This window comes from Lutra lutra, chromosome 3 (assembly GCF_902655055.1).
Source record: "Lutra lutra chromosome 3, mLutLut1.2, whole genome shotgun sequence".
Taxonomy (NCBI): Eukaryota; Metazoa; Chordata; class Mammalia; order Carnivora; family Mustelidae; genus Lutra; species Lutra lutra.
In genome coordinates this window covers 74782808-74801521 of record NC_062280.1, presented here as the reverse complement: position 1 = coordinate 74801521, position 18714 = coordinate 74782808, and the positions used below count along the sequence as shown (strand labels likewise).

The 18714-nt window shown below is 39.8% G+C and overlaps 1 protein-coding gene across 1 annotated transcript in view; it reads right to left on the bottom strand.

Annotated features, from left to right (window-relative positions):
* The window catches only part of OSBPL6 (oxysterol binding protein like 6), a 211430-nt gene that overhangs the window by 81191 nt on the left and 111525 nt on the right, over nt 1-18714 (bottom strand). Inside the window, 1 exon segment of the mRNA XM_047722287.1 lies at nt 10056-10314. Coding sequence (XP_047578243.1) covers nt 10056-10157 — 102 coding nt within the window. The 5' untranslated portion in view covers nt 10158-10314.

The following is an 18714-nucleotide window of genomic DNA, read 5'->3' as shown; positions in this document are numbered from 1 at the left end:
TCTTACAACATGAAACATTCTCCATAAACATTTTTTGCAGCAGTACAATATTTCATTGCACGACTATGAGACAGGTTATTTAAATAACACCTGTGGAACATTAAAAATACTTTCATAAATATCTTTCCAGAGAAATCTTTATATGTATCTATCTTTGTTTCTTCCTTGGAATACATTTCTTAGAAGTTGAGTTACTATATCCTACGGGATGAACTTGCAAAAGACTTTAGATATGGATTGCAAAATTTCCCTCCAGAAAAGCAGAATCAGTTAACGTGCTTGGCTGGCAGTAGTGCATGAGAATGTCCGTTTCCCTGAAACCTCACGAACACTGGCTACTATCATTATTATAGAATCAGCTCTTAATCAGGATTTGAGGTCAGGAAGTCTGGTACTTCATGCAACATGCATGGGGCTTTGCTTTACCCCTGTGACAGTATTTTTACTTACAGCCTAGTCACTTTCAGTGGCTACTGGGCAAAGGGATGGTAACATTTTCTATTTGTCAAAATTGAAAATCAAATAAATTAGTTTTGTAGAATTGATGGTCCTCTGAGATGATGTTTTTATAGTCCTTGAGAAACACCTATAAATGTATTCTGTAAGAGCGATGCTTCCCAACCCTGGGTGAGTAACAGTCTCCTGAGGAAGCTTCTGTGAATGACAGATTCCCGGGCCCCCTCAATGACCTATGAATGAGACCCTCTGGGGTTCACTAACTGATTATACTGTGGCTCTTTCCATTTGGTGTAATGCCAAAGAACTGAACGGGGTGTGTTAATCTTGGGTCTGACAAGCAAATTTGCTGCTATAAAAATGCTATCCCAAACCAGCCAGCTCAGGTAATAAGAGATAACTTCTTCAGTGAGGAACCGATAAAGCAGGCATGGAGAACCAGAGGATTCTGCAAACATATCAGGGAAAGCAGCAGCCAGATTCTTTCCACAACAGTGTCAAGCTCTGAATTACTCATGGATAATGAGCATCTGAGTGCCAGGTGGCAAATTTCTTTCCAGTGGTCTCAATTTCAGCACATTTGACATGGACTGAGTACACACTGTAAACACCAAGCAGCAGGGAAAGAGATCTCCAAACGGTGGGGACAGCAGGACAACTATGGGGCTGCTCATCTCGTTTCATGGAAAAGGCTGATCACAGTTTTCAATGAACAAACAAATGGTCAAAACTTCTCATTACCAAGGCAACAGGTCTAAGTGCAAACACAGAAAATTCAGGAAAGCACAAAGAACATGATTTGCCTTTGATAACAGTATTTCATGATAAAAGCCATTAACATATTGGCCTGTGTTCTACTGGGTCTATTGTTTCCCTGGCCAGTGAGGATGTAAATAAATGACTGTTATCACTGAAGGGAAAAAATGAGGCACAAAACATAACTAAGAAATAACAGACAAATGCTACCTTACCAAGTTTGCTTACAAGTGTACAGAAGGGCCATCTCCTGGACATTCAGCTTGTCAAGCCTCACAATGAAGCAATTAGTGGTGTGGCCAAGAACAGGGGCTCTAGAATTGGGTTTCCACCAAGCAAATCCTGGCTTAGGGCTCACAAGTTGTGGGGAAAACATTCCAGCACTTTATACCACAGTTTAGGTCTCTGAAAACGGTGAAGATCATTCTAACCGTCCATAGTGAAAACTCATGAAATATTCGCTGGTGCTGGTATCGTTCTGTTTATTCAGGAACTATGCCTAATACTTAGATTTCCAGAACACCCAATTTATACAACGCATCTAAACCACAGAAGTTGGTCATAGCATGGTTTTGCAAGCAATTCTTTTTTTTTGTTCCCCAACTGACACTGGCCCTAAGTTCTAAAAGTAGGGTTCCACGGGATGAATGGAATCCCAAAAAGGTTAAACTGGAAGCAGCTCAAGTTTAAACTGGAGGTTTGGTATCAAGTCGGGAATGCCTGCATTTTTTTTTTTTTTCTCTCTAAAAACTGGAACATTTTTGTTTGTGGTAATATTTTATTTTTCTCAACTCAAAGATGGAACTAGTTTTCATATTCAGAAGATAGGCACTATATTTCAAAGCAGTGATTTGGTTATTTCATTTAACAAAGCTATTTCAAGAAGATGCTTCAGAGTTTCAACTGGAAGAGAAATAGTCCAATTCAGTTCACGTATACGCTGGGGGATATTTTTATCAGCCTGTCTGTCCAAGAAAAAATGTTGTATGAAAACCCCACACATAAAGCAGAGACAGTGATGAGGGGCATTTTTTACTTTCTAGGGTTTTAGGCACCTTCTTCTCTTCTAATGTCAGCTGTATGTCAGATACCGCTGACCCCAGATCTGGGAGGTTATATCGCCAGTCCATGGCTCCAGGAGTCCCACACAATCACTGCTGGGGACAGCTTTCACTTGTCATTAACTGAACAGGCCATGGTTGGTTTTGGAATGTATTGCTGTTGATAATGTATAGGAAATGTTTTTAGACACCCATGTAATTGAAATCTATTTGTTGTTGAAGATTGACTACAATACTAAAGAAATATTTATAAAAACTGGCAAGGGACTCCTGGGTGGTTCAGTAAGTGTCTGCCTTTTGCTCAGGTCATGGTCTTGGAGTCCCAGGATCGGTCTGCTAGTGAGCTCCCTGCTCCCCAGGGAGTCTGCCTCTTCCTCTCCCTCTGCCAGGCCTGCCTGTTCCTGCTCACTCTTTCTGTCTCTGTCTCTCTCTCTCAAAATATATATATAAAATCTTAAAAAAAAAAAAAAAAAACGGGCCAGAAGATTAACTATAAGCCTCTTATGACTTATTCATAATATAATTTTTTCCTTAAAAATTATTTATTTTATGATCTCCGAGCTTCAGTGAACTTTAAATCATTATAAGGAATGGCTAATACTTTTTTCTTTGATTTTTCATTAAACTAAAAAGATTAACTCATTGAAACATTTGCAATGTCTAATCTGGTAGAGCTATAACAATTCTAATTGTGTCTAATACTCATACTAATAGACACTATCATCTGGTAATTATGCACTGCAAATCCTAAATTCTTAGAGCAATAGCATCTGGTTTTCTGAAATGACCTGATAATGATACGAATAAAAATAAACAATGGCTCCAAACAGAGGCCTCACTTTTAAAAATGCAGATCCTTGGCCCTAATGCCCTGAACCACTGAGACTGTCTCTACAGGTGGTCTCAGTCTTGCATATTGTAAAAAATTCTCTAAAATATGTAAACGTCAGAGTAATTATCAACACAAACAAACAAAATCCAGTCAGCTGGTCATAAATTTAGCCTATCATATAATGTCACCATAGAATAAGCACTATGAGTGGGAAATAGTAACTCCTGTTTTAAAATAAAGTTATTGAGGTAGCTGAGTGAAGGGTATTAAGGAGGGCATGTGTGGTGATGAGAAATGGGTGTTATATGCAACGTATTAGTCAATGAGCACTGCATCAAAAACTAATGATATGGGGGCGCCTGGGTGGCTCAGAAGGTTAAGCCTCAGCCTTCAGCTCAGGTCATGACCTAAGGGTCCTGGGATAGAGCCCCGAATCAGGCTCTCTGCTCAGCAGGGAGCCTGCTTCCCACCCCCCCTCTGCCTGCCTCTCTGCCTACTTGTGATTTCTCTCTCTCTCTCTCTGTCAAATAAGTAAATAAAAAAAAAATCTTGAAAAAAAAAAACCACTAATGATATGTTGGCTAGCTAAATATAATAAAAAATAAATAAAGATAAAGTTGTTGAATACACTAATTTGAAAAGATATATACACCTCTATGTTTACTCTATTATTTACAATAGCCAAGATACGGAAACAACCCAAGTTTTTTCCATTTCCGAAGTATCCATTCGGTAGATGAATGGATAAGGAAGATGTGGTATGTGTCTATATATATAGATATGTCTCTATATAAAGAGATATACATACATATTACTCAGCCAAAAGAAAGGGGTAAGATTGTGCCATTTGAGACAACATGGATGAACCTAGAGGGTATTGTGCTAAGTGAAATAAATCAGATTGAGAAAGACAAATACCATATGATTTTACTCCTAAGTAGGATCTTAAAAAAAAAAAAGACCCAAATCCCAAATGAATAAACAAACAAAAAACAGAATCAAGACCTACAAATGCAGAGAACAAGCTGATGGTTGTTAGAGGGGAGGGGGATGGGAGGTTGGGTAAAATGGGTGAAGGGGAGTGGGAGCTACAGGCTTCCAGTTATGGAATGAGTATATCACAGGGATAAAAGGCACATAATAGGGTATATAGTCAGCGATGTTTTAATAGCAGTGTATGAGGACAGATGGTAGCTACACTTGTGGTGAACATAGCATATAATGTGCAAAGTTGTTGAATCACTATGTTGTAAACCTGAAACTAATGTAACATGTGTCAACTATACCAAATAAATAAAATAAAATAAGTTACATCCCACCCCCACCAATATTTTTAACTTTCATGCAGAATGCTCCCAACACTGCTTTTGTCTGATACCGTTTCCTTCATTAGCCTCAAGTCCCTTAGTTCACCATAGAAGCACTGTCAGTGGCAAGCAGAAAGGCCTGTGCTCTCAGCTCCCCTCACCACCTTTGTATAATCCCTCTTCCATTCTCAAAATCCACTCGTCTTGGGAGACACAGAGCTCCCCACGATACTACTTCCTCTCTTTGTCATCTCGCCACCTCATGACTATTCCTTCACAGCTATCAAGACCTCTGGAACCTGGTTCCCAATCTTTCTCTCCATATCGACTCCTCATTTATTTATTCATTCAAACATATTCGAGCTGTACCATATGTGAAGTACTGTGTGAGGTGCTAGGCGGACATTATTGAAGGAAATAAAATCCCTGTTTGCAGGGAGCTTACAGGTCAGTGACAGGCCATAGAGGAAGGGGATATAGACGGGAACAGATATATATGTAACCTATTTAGTGGTGGTTAATGCTCTGAAGACAGGGGAGGTGAGCAGGCAATGCGTGATGAGGGTAGGCAGGGCAGAAAAGAGAAGGCTATCCAAAAAGGGTGCATTTGGAGACTGAGTCAAGTGTAAGAACAAACCTGGGGATGCCTGGAGGGAAAGCAAGTTAGGCTATGGGGGTCCAAAATGCAAAGGCCCTGAGGTGGGAGTACAACAGAGGAAAATGCTGGAGAGAAGTAAGTAAAGAAGAACAAGGCCGGAGATGGGATCAGAGAGGTAGGCAGAACCAGATGATGAATGAGGTTATAGGCAATGGTCAGCAATTCAAAGATTATTTAGAAACAGATGGGAACCACTAGAAGGTTTGCAGTGGAGAAGTGGCTTGTTCTGACATAGGTTTTGAAGGGATCACTCTGACCACTCTGTGAAAATGGCCTCTATGTCGGGTGAGGGACTTACAGGCAGGGAAACCAGGTAAAAGACTATGGCCATCGTCTGGATGAGATGTGACAGTAGCTCAGACCAGGGTGGAGGGGGAGGAGGCGGTAAGCAGTGGTCAGAGCCCAGGTACATCTGAAGGTAGAACCAATAGGATTCATTGAGGGTTTGGAAGCAGGTGTAAGAAAAAGATGTGTTGAGGATGATTTCTGGCGAAGTTTCTGTCTGGACCAAAAGAAAGGAGAGACTTGCTGCTTATTGAGATAAGGAGGACTGGGAAGCAGTAGATTTGAGAGGAAAATTAAGAGCTCAGTTTTGGCCATGCTAAGTTTGGGATGCCCTCTTAACGTCCAACTGGAGATCACTCTTGGTAACCTCAACCTATGGTTGACTTGATATCCAGGATCAGGGCTGGCAATTCAAATGCTTTCTGGGGCCGAGCAGGAAACATAAGCATTGAAGCACGATAAGGAAAGGCAGGGACTATGACCAATCAGAGGGTACATGCCCCTTCTAAAGGGGAAGGCGCTTCTAAGTCCTGTCCGGTGTTGCCAATTCAGAATCTGGGCTCCAGTGTTCCTAGATCTTCCAATTTCCTTCTTTCTTTCTTCCTTTTTCTTTAAGATTTTATTTATTTATTTGACAGAGAAAGAGAGGGAAAATGAGAGCACAAGCAGTGGGGAGCAGCAGGCAGAGGGAGAAGCTGAATAGGAAGCCTGATGTGGGATTCAAACCCGGGATCCTGGGATCATGACCTGAGCCAAAGGCAGAAGCTTAACCCACTGAGCCACCCAGATCTTTCAATTTCTTAACAGAAAGAAAAATGTGTATGTTTAACCACCAAATCTTAGGAAAATAAAAAAAAAGTTCCAAAATCTACTAGATTCTAGAAGTGCTCAGTTAAAGTTCTAACAACAGGATTTATCAGTGTCCTTAATTTATTAATGTATATTGCAAAAAGAGATTGTGTTTAGCATTCCTCTTACTTGACAATAAAACTCTGTTTTCATACAACACCTCGGAAGGCTTTCTTTGGCAGATATGCTTGGAAGTACTGATTTATGTATAAGTTCTAGATGTCTTAATCAACCCCTCTATTTCCTTTTTGAAAAATTTAGGGCATCTATTTCTTGCAGCTTAAGAATTATAGTTGATCTCTCTGTTTCTGTGTCTGTCTGTCTCTCTCTCTCTCTCATACACACACACACACACACACACACACAGCTAATTTTGTTAGATATTCTAACATTGACTATCAGTCTGGATGAAATGTAAATGGAGCAATTACTGAAGCCTTCCAACTTGTTAAGTACTAAGTGGAGTCCTGACCCTCTCGTGCTGATGAAGAAACACTTTGTGAAATCACAGGGGCACTGAATCACTTCAATTCCCAGCTCCTCTTCCTCCTTCACCTGTTGTGCTTACAGAATTTGGCCACAGGAAGGATGGGCCAATTACTACTTTGTGCTTGCCAGATGTTCTTTGTTTTACGTAATCTATGAGGAGGGAAGAAGAGAAAGGACAAATAAATCTGGAATGGCAAGTTTGTAATAAGAAGACAAGACTAATGCCATTGCAGGTCTTTAAAAATATCCTCGAGGATATATTAAAATATTTGAGGTGCAAGGCTTGTCTCTAAAGAATTAGAGCATGTCGTCCGTTTGCTCACAAAACTGACGAGGAGGGCGCCTGGGTGGCTCAGTTGATTAAGCGACTTGCCTTCAGCTCAGGTCATAACCCTGGAGTCCCAGGATTGAGTCCCACATTGGGCTCCCTGCTCAGCGGGGAGTCTGCTTCTCCCTCTGACCCTCCCCCTCCTCATGCTCTCTCTTTCTCTCTCAAATAAAATCTTAAAAAAAAAAAAAAACAGTTGAGATCGGTACAAAAAGATAAACAATGGAAACATGTCAAGTGCTGCCAGAAAGTTCTGTGAAAGTTCAGAGAAGGGAGAGGGCGACGTGGGGTTGAGTGGTCAGTGAAAGTTCCCACGAGCCAATCCTTGAAGCCCAGAGACAGGGATGGGGCAGTTTGAGGAGCGATGAACAAACAAGACTGTATGGGGTGGGAGGAAAACGAGATGCTGAGGTTGGATCAGATCATGGAGATCATGGGACACCAAGGAAGGAAATCTGGCCTTAATTGTGTTGGCAAACAAGAGTCTTTGAAGGGTTGTGAGAATGAATCTGCCATAGTAAGGAAATTTGATCTCACAAGGCAGTAAGGGAGACAGTGAGGCCAGAGAACCACGGAAGGTACTGAGATGATGGGAGTCTGGGCTAGCGAGTAGACAGCGGAAATAGAAAGAAGTGGTCACATTATGAAGAGGAAATAATAAAATCTGTCAGCCTACTGAATGTGGGAGTGTCAAAGGAGAAAGGATGGGTTGGACCCTGGGTCCATGAGAGAATGATTATCCTGAGAGCAAACAGACCTATATGTATTAATTTTAGATGTAGTGATACATCTACGTAGAAATGCCCAATCGATTAATTAGTGATCTAGAACTAGACTTGGTAAGGACAGGTAAACAGTGTGCATTAAGGTATCAATGTATTCTCCGCTGTGTGCAGATCATTTACTTATATGATCCTTTTATGAGGAATAGGATGGACTCGATTTGCATCAATGTCTATCAAATCAGGAGAACAGTAACATTCGAGGAAGACTAATTTATCACACTTTCTCCCCATCCCTTCACTAGGAAAACAGTCACACACAATAATAGTACATATAAAAACCACTGCATCATAGGATACCACAGGATCACTCAAAAATTCCGATTTCTACAAGTTAATACTGGATGTTAGGAAGTGATGGAGACAGGGAGGGAGAAACAGAACTCTAATTGTTCTCTATTCGCTCCCCTGGGAGAAATGAACCAAAACAAACAGGAGGCAGGAAGGAAGCAGAGGAGAGAGTACTGGGGAGAGTTTGAACCCACTGAGATAAACAGAAACTAAAGTAAACCCTCCTTAACGAATAATGACCTTTTGAACATTGTCTCGGTTTACAGACATGCTATTTTATTCTCATCACAAGACTTTTCATTCACAAGGCAGCCAGGAGTCACATCTTCTACCTTCAGACTCCCTCTGCAGACCGGGGTCTTGGTTTCTCCCCGTTGTTTTGCACAGGAGCCCCGGAGCTCAGGTGCAACAGGCCGCCCCACAATGCACGACAGATGTTTCCACAGCCATCATCCATCTTTTCCATTTGCCACAATTCTCCGGGGTGATCCGGGTCAATTCCATCCTTGCCTCAGCAGCTGGGACGGCCAGGCTGCTTAAAGTGTCTTTCAGTTGCAATGCCCAGGGCAAAGGAGAAAGGGAAAAGCCGAAACAAGAAAGGACAGGGAGGCAGTGAAGGATAATCTGAAACGCAGACTTAGAAAGCCTCTCAGCATATAGCTGCTATTTACTATAAATGTGTTTTCATTCACGGTACTTTCACTTTCTTTTTCTATATGAATGCAAAGCAATAAACATTTTAACTATGTGTAGTCATAAATTTAGTTAATGGTATAATTGCTTCTAGTGAAGGGAAGACATCCTGTTTGAACTCTAGAACAAAGGACACCAGTGTCCAAAATACTGGTAGCAGAGATATCTGCCTTAGAACCCTTAGGACCTGGGAAAAACATACAGGTAAGGATTCTCTGATTCTTACAGATAACCCAGCAATCTCTTGCTAGAAATGTGAGGAGTGCAGGGAGGGTCTTCAGAGAGGCCTCCCTAAGGGAACACCCCAGTAGTGCCTTCCCACCATCTAGAAGAATGAAGTCACATCGGGTTTGGCTGTCTCAAGACCCACGTCTACAGTATGTACTATGAAATAACCAAAGTTCATAGTTCTGGAAACTAGGCAATATACCTTCAACACATAAGACAGGGAGGAAAAGCACTGCAAAAATGACTTACTAAGCAAATGTCCCTCAAAAGGAACATTTTTATAAATAGTCCACTAAACCTGCTTACTGTAAATTTCCAGTTAACACCACAAAGAAATCCCATCAGGAGATTTTGTCATAATGGCCAACAGCAATACTCAAACCTGGCAGATACAACAGCTTGTACCAGCCCTGGCAGGTACAACAGCTCCTGAGGTAGTAACGAGATGACTACACAAAAATAAGGGACGGAATTGGTTCCACAGGATTAAACAATTATTTATTAACAATAACAGTAATTATTTTATTAACAATAATTTATTTTCTCTACTGACTCTACGCATTAGCAGAGCCCCTCCCCCACCCCCCGCTCTTAATTCTCTGATACTATGATTTTACTTGTTTCCTAATGCCTGAATCTGTCACCACATTTCGTGAAACACCCAACAGAAGTTCGTGCTGGACAGGCCAGTGAGAGACTTGTAGAAAGAAGACCTTGTGCAGGCTCACACGCCTCCTCCTGCTCCATGAATAAAGAGAGAGAGCAGAGAGTTCAAGTTTCGGAAGATGCTCTCACTCTTCGGGTGCACAGTGAAGAGGAAAGCAGGGCTTCCCCAGCCACCCCTCCTGGTGGTCTACACTCTAAAAAAGGATCCTAAACAACAGAAAAACAAGAGCAGGGTCTTCATGGCATCATCAGGTAGATCTACCTGTGGAATAAAACTCTTCACAACATTTCAGAATTAATTAGCGAGCCCATCATATCCTAACGGTATTGTATTGGCAGAAAATAACAAAATGCACTTGGTACTGTTCTCTTACCTGCCGACTGTCCCTATGGGAGGATGTTGAAGAAGAGGCACTTCTATGGGTCGGAGTGGAGGTTTTATGAGCAGGGGATATGCCCTTCTCGTCTGAACTCATAGCTGCAGTTAGAGTCTAGTTGTATGCACTTAAGACCATCCCAAATGTGTCTCAAATTTGCAGACAAAGAAGTAGATGATTTTTCAGCTTTAGTTCCATTTCATGAATCAGGCTTGATCAGAAAAGAGAAGGCAAATATTGAAGGTGTCCAAAATACCTAAAAGCAAAACAAACAAACAAAACCTCGTTTAATTAAAATACAAATAAAAAACCATTATCTGTAGGAAAAAGTACCAACATGTTAGGGAAAGGAAGAACTCTAACATACTAGGAAGTATTATGTCTTCCACTAGATTTTAAGGCAGAGGCTAAAAGTGTTAATATGAAATAAATGTCAACAAGGAAAATGGAAAGAAACCATATGCTAAGTCAAATTCTTCCCTCACATTCTCTCTGTTTTAAAGCAGATTACAATGTTATGTTCTGGACCCTCATGCCAAAGTGTATCAGTTTCCTCCCCTGCAAGTTCAATTCCCTGCCCAGTGTCTTATAATAAGAGCTCAGCCCATGTGTGTCTTCAGTTGAGTACAGTCAAGTCATATATATGATGGTTAAATCCAACACAAAACAGACACAAAGGGCAAAAGGGTTCGTGCATTTTCTGCATTGTGTGATCAAGCACTTAGGAAAGATCAAGAATACACTTACCCACAGTTATTTGCATCTCAAGACTATGGCATACCTCCATATGGTTTTCAAGGCAATGACCAACAGGCTCTCAAGAATCTACCGATGGGGGCACCTGGGTGGCTCAGTGGGTTAAGCCTCTGCCTTCGGCTCTGGTCATGATCTCAGAGTCCTGGGATAGAGCCCCGCACTAGGCTCTCTGCTCAGCAGGGAGCCTGCTTTCTCCTCTCTCTCTGCCTGCCTCTCTGCCTACCTGTGATCTCTCTCTCTGTCAAATAAATAAATAAAATCTTTAAAAAACAAAACAAAACAAAAGAATCTACTGATGGATGGGCACGTTCTGAAACTGGGGTAACGCTTAGAATTGCTTCATTTAGCCACAGCCAAGAGCCACTTCATTTTTCACTTGGATACATGTAAGGAAAGCCTGAACTGTAAGTGCTAAGACCAAAAACTTGTGCCTGAGAGAAGCATTGTTCAACTGGCAACACAGATCACTAACAAAGGGGTTTTTTTAAAGGTAAGCATGACAGTGTAGGATGAGAAGCTTACCCAATAATCTGTGACCCATAGACTGACCACTAAAGCAGTCTGCTTTTCCAAGAAGACAGCAAGACTAAATTCTAGCTCCATCTTAATGATAATACTCCCTGAAGGAAGTAGACACTTGGGTAAGTACAACAGCACAGTTTGGAAGAAAAAGTTCCCGGCAATGATCAGAAAGCAATCCTAAGGCTAAAGAAAAGTGAGACCTGAACTTCAGTCCAGAGGAAGAGAGAGCCAATCAAAAAATCAGAAAAGAGTAAAGATGGAGGAAGATACATGGCGAGAGAAACTCACAGGATCCGGAAGTCAGAGGTATTCCTGATCAAGTGGATCTGAGCTGAGGTCTGAAGGATGAACAGGAGTTAACCAGGTGCTTGTGTGTCCAGCCTGACGTGATTAAGGAATTAGAGATGGCCATCATGATTAGAGCGGCATGATGGGTCACAGAGAGGCAGACACCAGTCCCCGTGGGGACTTGTCGGCCATGTTCAGCATTTCAATTTTTATCGTGAGCATAAGAAGCCATAAAGTGGTGTGGTCTAACCAGATTTCTGTGTTTAAAAGGATACCTTGACAGACATGAGGAGAACCAAACTGGGGAAATAAAGAAGGTGAGGGAAGCCCAATCAGGAAGCAAGAGATGATGGTTAGAGAGGTGATGGGAAACTGGGCATCCAGTCGGGCAGCTGTAACTGAATGTGAAGGAGTGGGGGAGGGAGGGTGGATGGGGGAGTGGAGGAGAAGGCAGAGTTGAGGAGGCCTCCTGGGTTTCCGGTATTCTGAGCGAGGGTTGGCCAAAAGAAATCTGGGATTGACAGAAAGTCCTGAGTATGGTTTGACCCGTTGAGTTTCAGGTGTAACTGAGGCATTCAAATGGTGACAAACACTTGGAAATATAGTTCCAGAGCTCAGAGTAATTTTGGCTGTGGACAAATGTTTAACAGGTCATATTACCAAGATAAATATATTGTATGATTTATGTATAGACCATGTAAACTCTGCAAGTGCAAGTAAATTTTATACAGGTCTGAAATAGTTGCATTTTCTAAATCTGCAACATTATGTTCATGGGTTATCAATTAATTAACCCTGAATGTGTTAATCAGGATTTTAATGGTCACCTGGCTACAGAGAATATTCAAAAGAACAGTCCAATAAATTATTCTATCTAAAATTATAGTATTATATTAAATCATTATAAATATATCAACATATTAATATAATAAATAATGTTAATATAAATAAAATAGATTATCAATATATTAATATATCATATAACATTACTATATTAATATACTATTTGTTGATTATAATATGACATAAACATATGTTAATACAATATATTAATACATAATAATGAATAATATTGATATAATAATAATGTATTATTATATTAAATTATATTATAAATTGGGAAAACTGGACTCTCTAGTGAATAAAACTTGTAATCCTTTCTTAAGATTTCAACTTCATCGGCACCACCACTTAGCTCCAAAACTGGAAAGTTTTCTCTTGAAACAAAACTGGTCTTTGCATTAATAGAAAGATAAAGAGCTGCAGTGCTCTTGCATCGGCCGGGAATCGGGTTCCACTGAGTATTGCCATAAGGTAGTAAGAAGCCGACAGTGGACAGATGACCATCTAATTCCTTTATTATGTGAAGGGAGTCTAATGAGTGTGAGTAAGATTTCTCAAGCCAAGCTCTGGTGCCAGCAAACAGAAAGCAAGAACACTGCTCTGGTCCTTGATTTGAAGTACTTTCTGGTCCGAGACATTGTACAAGATGCGGACACTTGAGCTAAGAGCATGGAGGTTCTGCGACGTGTTCAAGTGCCCCTAAGGGATGAGGCTGGAACAATCAAACCTATTAGACTGTTACCCATTTGGAAGTAAATCCAATCCACGCGACATCAAGAGCCAGCATTTCCTCTTTTGAACTTTTTTTTCTGAAGCACAGCCAACTCCCAACTGCACTTTCCCCATTAACACCAATGCTAACACCTTGGTTCTTGTTTTAATTTAAAAGGACATTTTCAGGGTCACCTGTCTATGATGACAGGGTGACATTTTGGTTGAATGACAATTATGAAAATCTTGAATAATATCAAGAATGAAGAAAAGGCAATTAAGAGGACCTAATTCATTCCAAGAATCATTTTTGACATTATTGTTGTGTCTATTAATTTCTGAATTTTTTTTAACAATGAGGATTTCAAGTGCCTAACGTTCAATGAGATGATCTCTAAAGATTACCCCAATCTGATTATCAACCAAGTGTTTGATCAAGTGAGTAAGTTACACCTACTCTTTACTTTTAGAGTGTAAGAATTAGTGTGACATTAAAAATAATTATTTCGGGGTGCCTGGGTGGCTCAGTGGGTTAAAGCCTCTGCCTTTGGCTCAGGTCATGTTCCCAGGGTCCTGGGATCCAGCCCCGCATAGGGCTCTCTGCTCAGCAGGGAGCCTGTTCCTCCCCCCGCAACCCTGCCCTCTGCCTGCCTCTCTGCCTACTTGTGATCTCTGCCTGTCAAATTAATAAATAAAATCTTAAAAAAAAACAAAAAACAAAAAATAATTATTTCATCTCTATCAAAGCACATGTTCATAAATTATCCAAACAAAATCCTAAGCCAAAGATTTGATTTTATTTTTTTGAAAGACCATAGATTTTAAAGTCTATACCAACATAATTCCTAAACTTAATGAGAAAAGCATTGTTGCTGAAAGTAACAGCAATACAAGAGCTGAACATCTAATTTTCTTGTCTCCTTCCCCATTCATATCAGTGGGATCACTACAATCGCTTTAAAAAGTACTCTAACAGTTGCATTTACACTGAGTGACATAAAATTCAGATTTATGATCCAGAGACCTAACTAAAGCCTGACGTGGCAGGGAAGTCTTCCAGAAGCTGCTGTTCACAGGCACCATAAATTGCATGTGTTCATCTGAAATTGAACTGAGATGAAACACCTGGAACCCAACTACGTAGGCTGGGCTAAGTTGTGACATGGTAATACATAACCCCCAAATCTCAAGGGCTTTCAAGAAAGCTTTATTTACATGTCTCATTTACATGTCCTTTAGAGGTCAGCTGCACCCCCATTCTATATCCTCTTCATTCCAGCTTTTAAGAGTAACTCCCATGTGACAAGGGAAAACAGCCATGGTGGCACCATGAGATAGTTCTTAAAGTGCTTGCTTGTAGGTGACGCATGTCACTTTCACTCACATCTCATTGGCCAAAGCAGGCCAAACTGAGTTTGATGATGCATGAAAGTAAAACGCATCCAATATAAGGGAACAAATACTTAGGGTCAATAATCTACTATATTCACCATAGGAAAAGATGAAAAGCTCATATGATAATGTTGAAACTGACTCTAGTTTCATCACCTAGAAATAATCCCAGTTAACATTTGATTCTACTTTAACCAAAGTGGGAAAAGAATGTCCACTCTATCTGTAAGACACTCTTCAACCAACAATATACTGGTAACAGCCTTCTTTGTGAACAAAGGACCATCAGTATCATGGCTCTGAATCACTACATATAAGACCATTACACAGCTATACCATGATCCCTTTGACCATGCTTCAACTGGGACATTTAGGTTGTATTCTGTGTATCTTGAAACAATGAGATTTATCACAGAAGAGTTCCTAATAACTTTGTTTGCTCTTGATTATTATAAAAATGACCCTCTTTGTTCATTTCAATACTTTTTTGCTTTATTTGATATCATCTGTTCTCCTTCTGTTTGCAAGCGATTAATGCAATTTGTACATTTTTTTACGTTGAAACTTTCTGTATCATTTTGTATTATCTATTCCTTTCTTAATGATCCCAGTATTAGTGACTTTTTCCCACTTCCATTTGATGTTATAAATAATAGCTGGATTTATCTCTGCCATATCATGTTATACTTTCTATTTTATGGTTCTTCTCTGTTTCCTTTAATGCTTGATGGCTTTTCCTTATAATATGGATTCTAACATAGTTTTAATTGAGTTTTAAATTTGACCTTAATGTGAAAGATAAAATTCTGCTTGTAACATTGTTTCCCTTCAAATTGCTCTAAGTCCTGTCAGAACCCACAGTCTGCAAGTGAGAGAATCAAGAGTAAAATGGTATCCTTCTAGCCTCCCTTGCAATGTCAGACCTTCCCCACCCTACCCCAAATCAAAATTATATCTTCCCAGTCCTTTTCCCAATCTTGGTGACTTAATTGGGAGTTTCAGAGAATTACACTTCGTATTCTAACACAACTTGGAGGAAATGATACCACTTTTTTCTGGGTGAAGCCAACTAAGGTCTCCAAGTACGAGGACAGACTGTAAGAATGAATTCTGCCCTTTCTCGAACAGTCTCCTTTACTGCAAGCGCAGCTGAGGTTTGTAATAATCAAGACCTTGCTCAATCAAGATTCTCCTCAACTTGGGAAATTGCCTTCATAAAATTAGGTCTAGTTTTGACATTAGATTCTGTTTTAACTTAGTGTTTGGTTTGTTGATTGTCTTTTTCAATATTTGCCTATTTACAGACATTAGATGATCCCAAGCAGGAGTCACAGGGGAGAGCGTTCCTATTATCAACTGATCTTATCAATGCAATGTCACTGTAGTCTGGGTGGAATAAATTCATTTTCTATCAAGATCATCACCAGAGCAATGAATGCCTATTCTCATTATATATTATAGTCATTACGATGTCATTATATATTCAAGTTTTTTTTCCTTAAAGAGAGAGGGTAGGGAATCTTTTTATTTTCTATAGTCATTAACCCCCCAAAAGAAAAAGAAAATCAAGGACTGCTTTCATAAAGATAAGGCATATCTTCTAAAAAAGATGGTGGTGTAAGATTTGATAAAGATTTTCCTGCAAATGACTAAAAAGCAGGACTGAGGGATTTTTTTTAAATATTTATTTATTATTATTTTTTTTTAATAAACATATAATGTATTTTTATCCCCAGGGGTACAGGTCTGTGAATCGCCAGGTTAGGGATTTTTTTTTAAAAAGAAAAAGATCATTAGTACTTTTCACTGAAGAATAGTGGCCACTACATGCCATAAAATGTAAGGAATCACCGGACTCACAACCAAACCAGTACGTATGAAACCCGATATACAACTCCCTTCTTAAGACAGTCAAGTGTCGTGGTAAGAAGAAAGTCTGGCAAACTCCACCAGTTTCCCCTAGATTAGAGAGGCAAGGAGCAAGAAGCACAGGAACAAGCCTCGCCACTGATTAATAGCTTTCTGAGGCCATGGAGGAACAGCAATCCCAACACACAAGCACTGGCCTGCCTGGTCTTTTTCTGCTTTCCTTAGTCTTGGCTTCCAAACAGCATGGTGGACATGTCCCGAACGACGCCCAAAATACAGCCTCTCCCCCCACACCAAGCCGTCATTTACCAAACTAAGAAGGAAAAAAAGCGCACAGACAAGTTCTCTGATTGTGACTGCTGAAAACTGGTCACTCTCCACCCTCCTAAGATCCTTTACTAAGGAAATGAGTAAGACAGACCTACGTTCTACCTCACTTAGCCCTCTAGGGGGAGTTTTCAGAGGGTCTGAATGCTAATCAAGTAAACATGAAGGGAGCCAAGGATAACTGGCCCAGATACTCTTGAGAAGGAGAAGATTTCACATAAAGAAAAGCAAAGTTAAAAAAAAAAAAGTGTGTGTGTATGAAACAATATGAAAAATTATTCTCCCAATAGGAGAGAAAATTATTCTGTGCAAGAGATAATTAGAGGGATAATCTGGAATGTTAATCCTAGCAATAGAGAGGGTAGCTTTAAAGGGTAGCTTTCATACTTTCACAAATTCAAAAAAAAAAAAGCCTCTGAATAAGAAATAAGACAGGATGAAATGCAATGGTAACTGGCAAAGGTAAGAAATTAAGGAAACAAACAATGACACCACAAATTTAAAGTAATTAAAATGGCATTAATGAAGCATCAAATGATTCCCCAGAAAAATCTAGTCAACAAATAGGTTAAAAAGATCAAGTTGAAGAAATCACCTTGCAAATGGAAAAAAGGGCAGGACAAGTTAACAGATAATGGAACCTGAATCTACAGATATGAATAGCCCTGAACACAACCATTGAAAAAGAAAAGAAATAATGTTCAAAAATATTCCTGAACACAAGAAAGGCTTTGACTTGGAAAATTAATCTTTAACAATAAAAGCAAATATCTTGGGCTCCTGGGTGGCTCAGTGGGTTAAGCCTCTGCCTTCGGCTCAGGTCATGATCTCAGGGTCCTGGGATCGAGTCCCGCATCAGGCTCTCTACTTGGCGGGGAGCCTGCTTCCCCTTCTCTCTCTGCCTGCCTCTCTGCCTACTTGTGATCTCTGTCTGTCAAATAAATAAATAAAATCTTAAAAAAAAAAAGTGAGCAAAGAATATACAAAATAATGTAATAAAAATATTTAGAATAATAGAAATATTTAGAATATTTAAAAATGTAGAACATAGCTAAAGCCATGAGGAAAGGAAAATTTATGGTCTTAATCATTTGCATTACTAAACACAAAAGAATAAAAACAAATGCACTAAGTTTATAATTCATGAAATTAGAAGAGCCAAATACAGGGAAAATATAAATAAATGTCTTGGCTTTATTGACTTATTTTATATTATTTATTTATTTATATGTTCATTTCTAAATATGTAGAAAAAGTGTACAGAATAAAGGTCATAAAAAATATATAACCAAGGAATAGAAGGCACTAAGTTATTAGATAATTGTTGCAATCTATAACTAACTAAAAGTGATAACTATTCAAAAGCTAAATATTCTATAATCATCCTGATTTTAAAAGTATACCATTTAATATCCATCCACAAATATTTAAGAAAATTATAAATTCTCAAAATTATAACTTGAGAATTCTAGCCCTTGAGAAACTCTGATACAGGTTCTTTCCAACTTTCTGGAAACTTCATGATGACAAATATGTTATTTACTGGAAATCTGCCTAAAGAGACTACCCGAGTGCCCTGTGGCTATCGCAATGACTGGAACCAGTATGTCATATGCATCTGACAAAGCACTCTCAGGGAGGGATCTTCCAGACAACGAGAACAAAAAAAACCCCTGCAGCTGTCCAACTGATCCTTGGGCACAACCAAGGTCAAAGAAAATAAACAGGGTGGGGGAAGGCTCCGTAAAAGCTGCCTCCATGGACCAAGATGTGGGGAAAGCTGGGGATCTGCCCCAGGGCTGAATCAGCAAAAGGCCTCAGTTAAGAGAGTAGAGAGGCCTGGGGGTGGGGGGCAGTGCTTCATATTCTGGCAAGATAGACTCCCTTTCCTGAGCCTTTCCCATTGTGAGTTCCTGTGTCCAGGTTCAAAGACCCATTGGTCCACCAA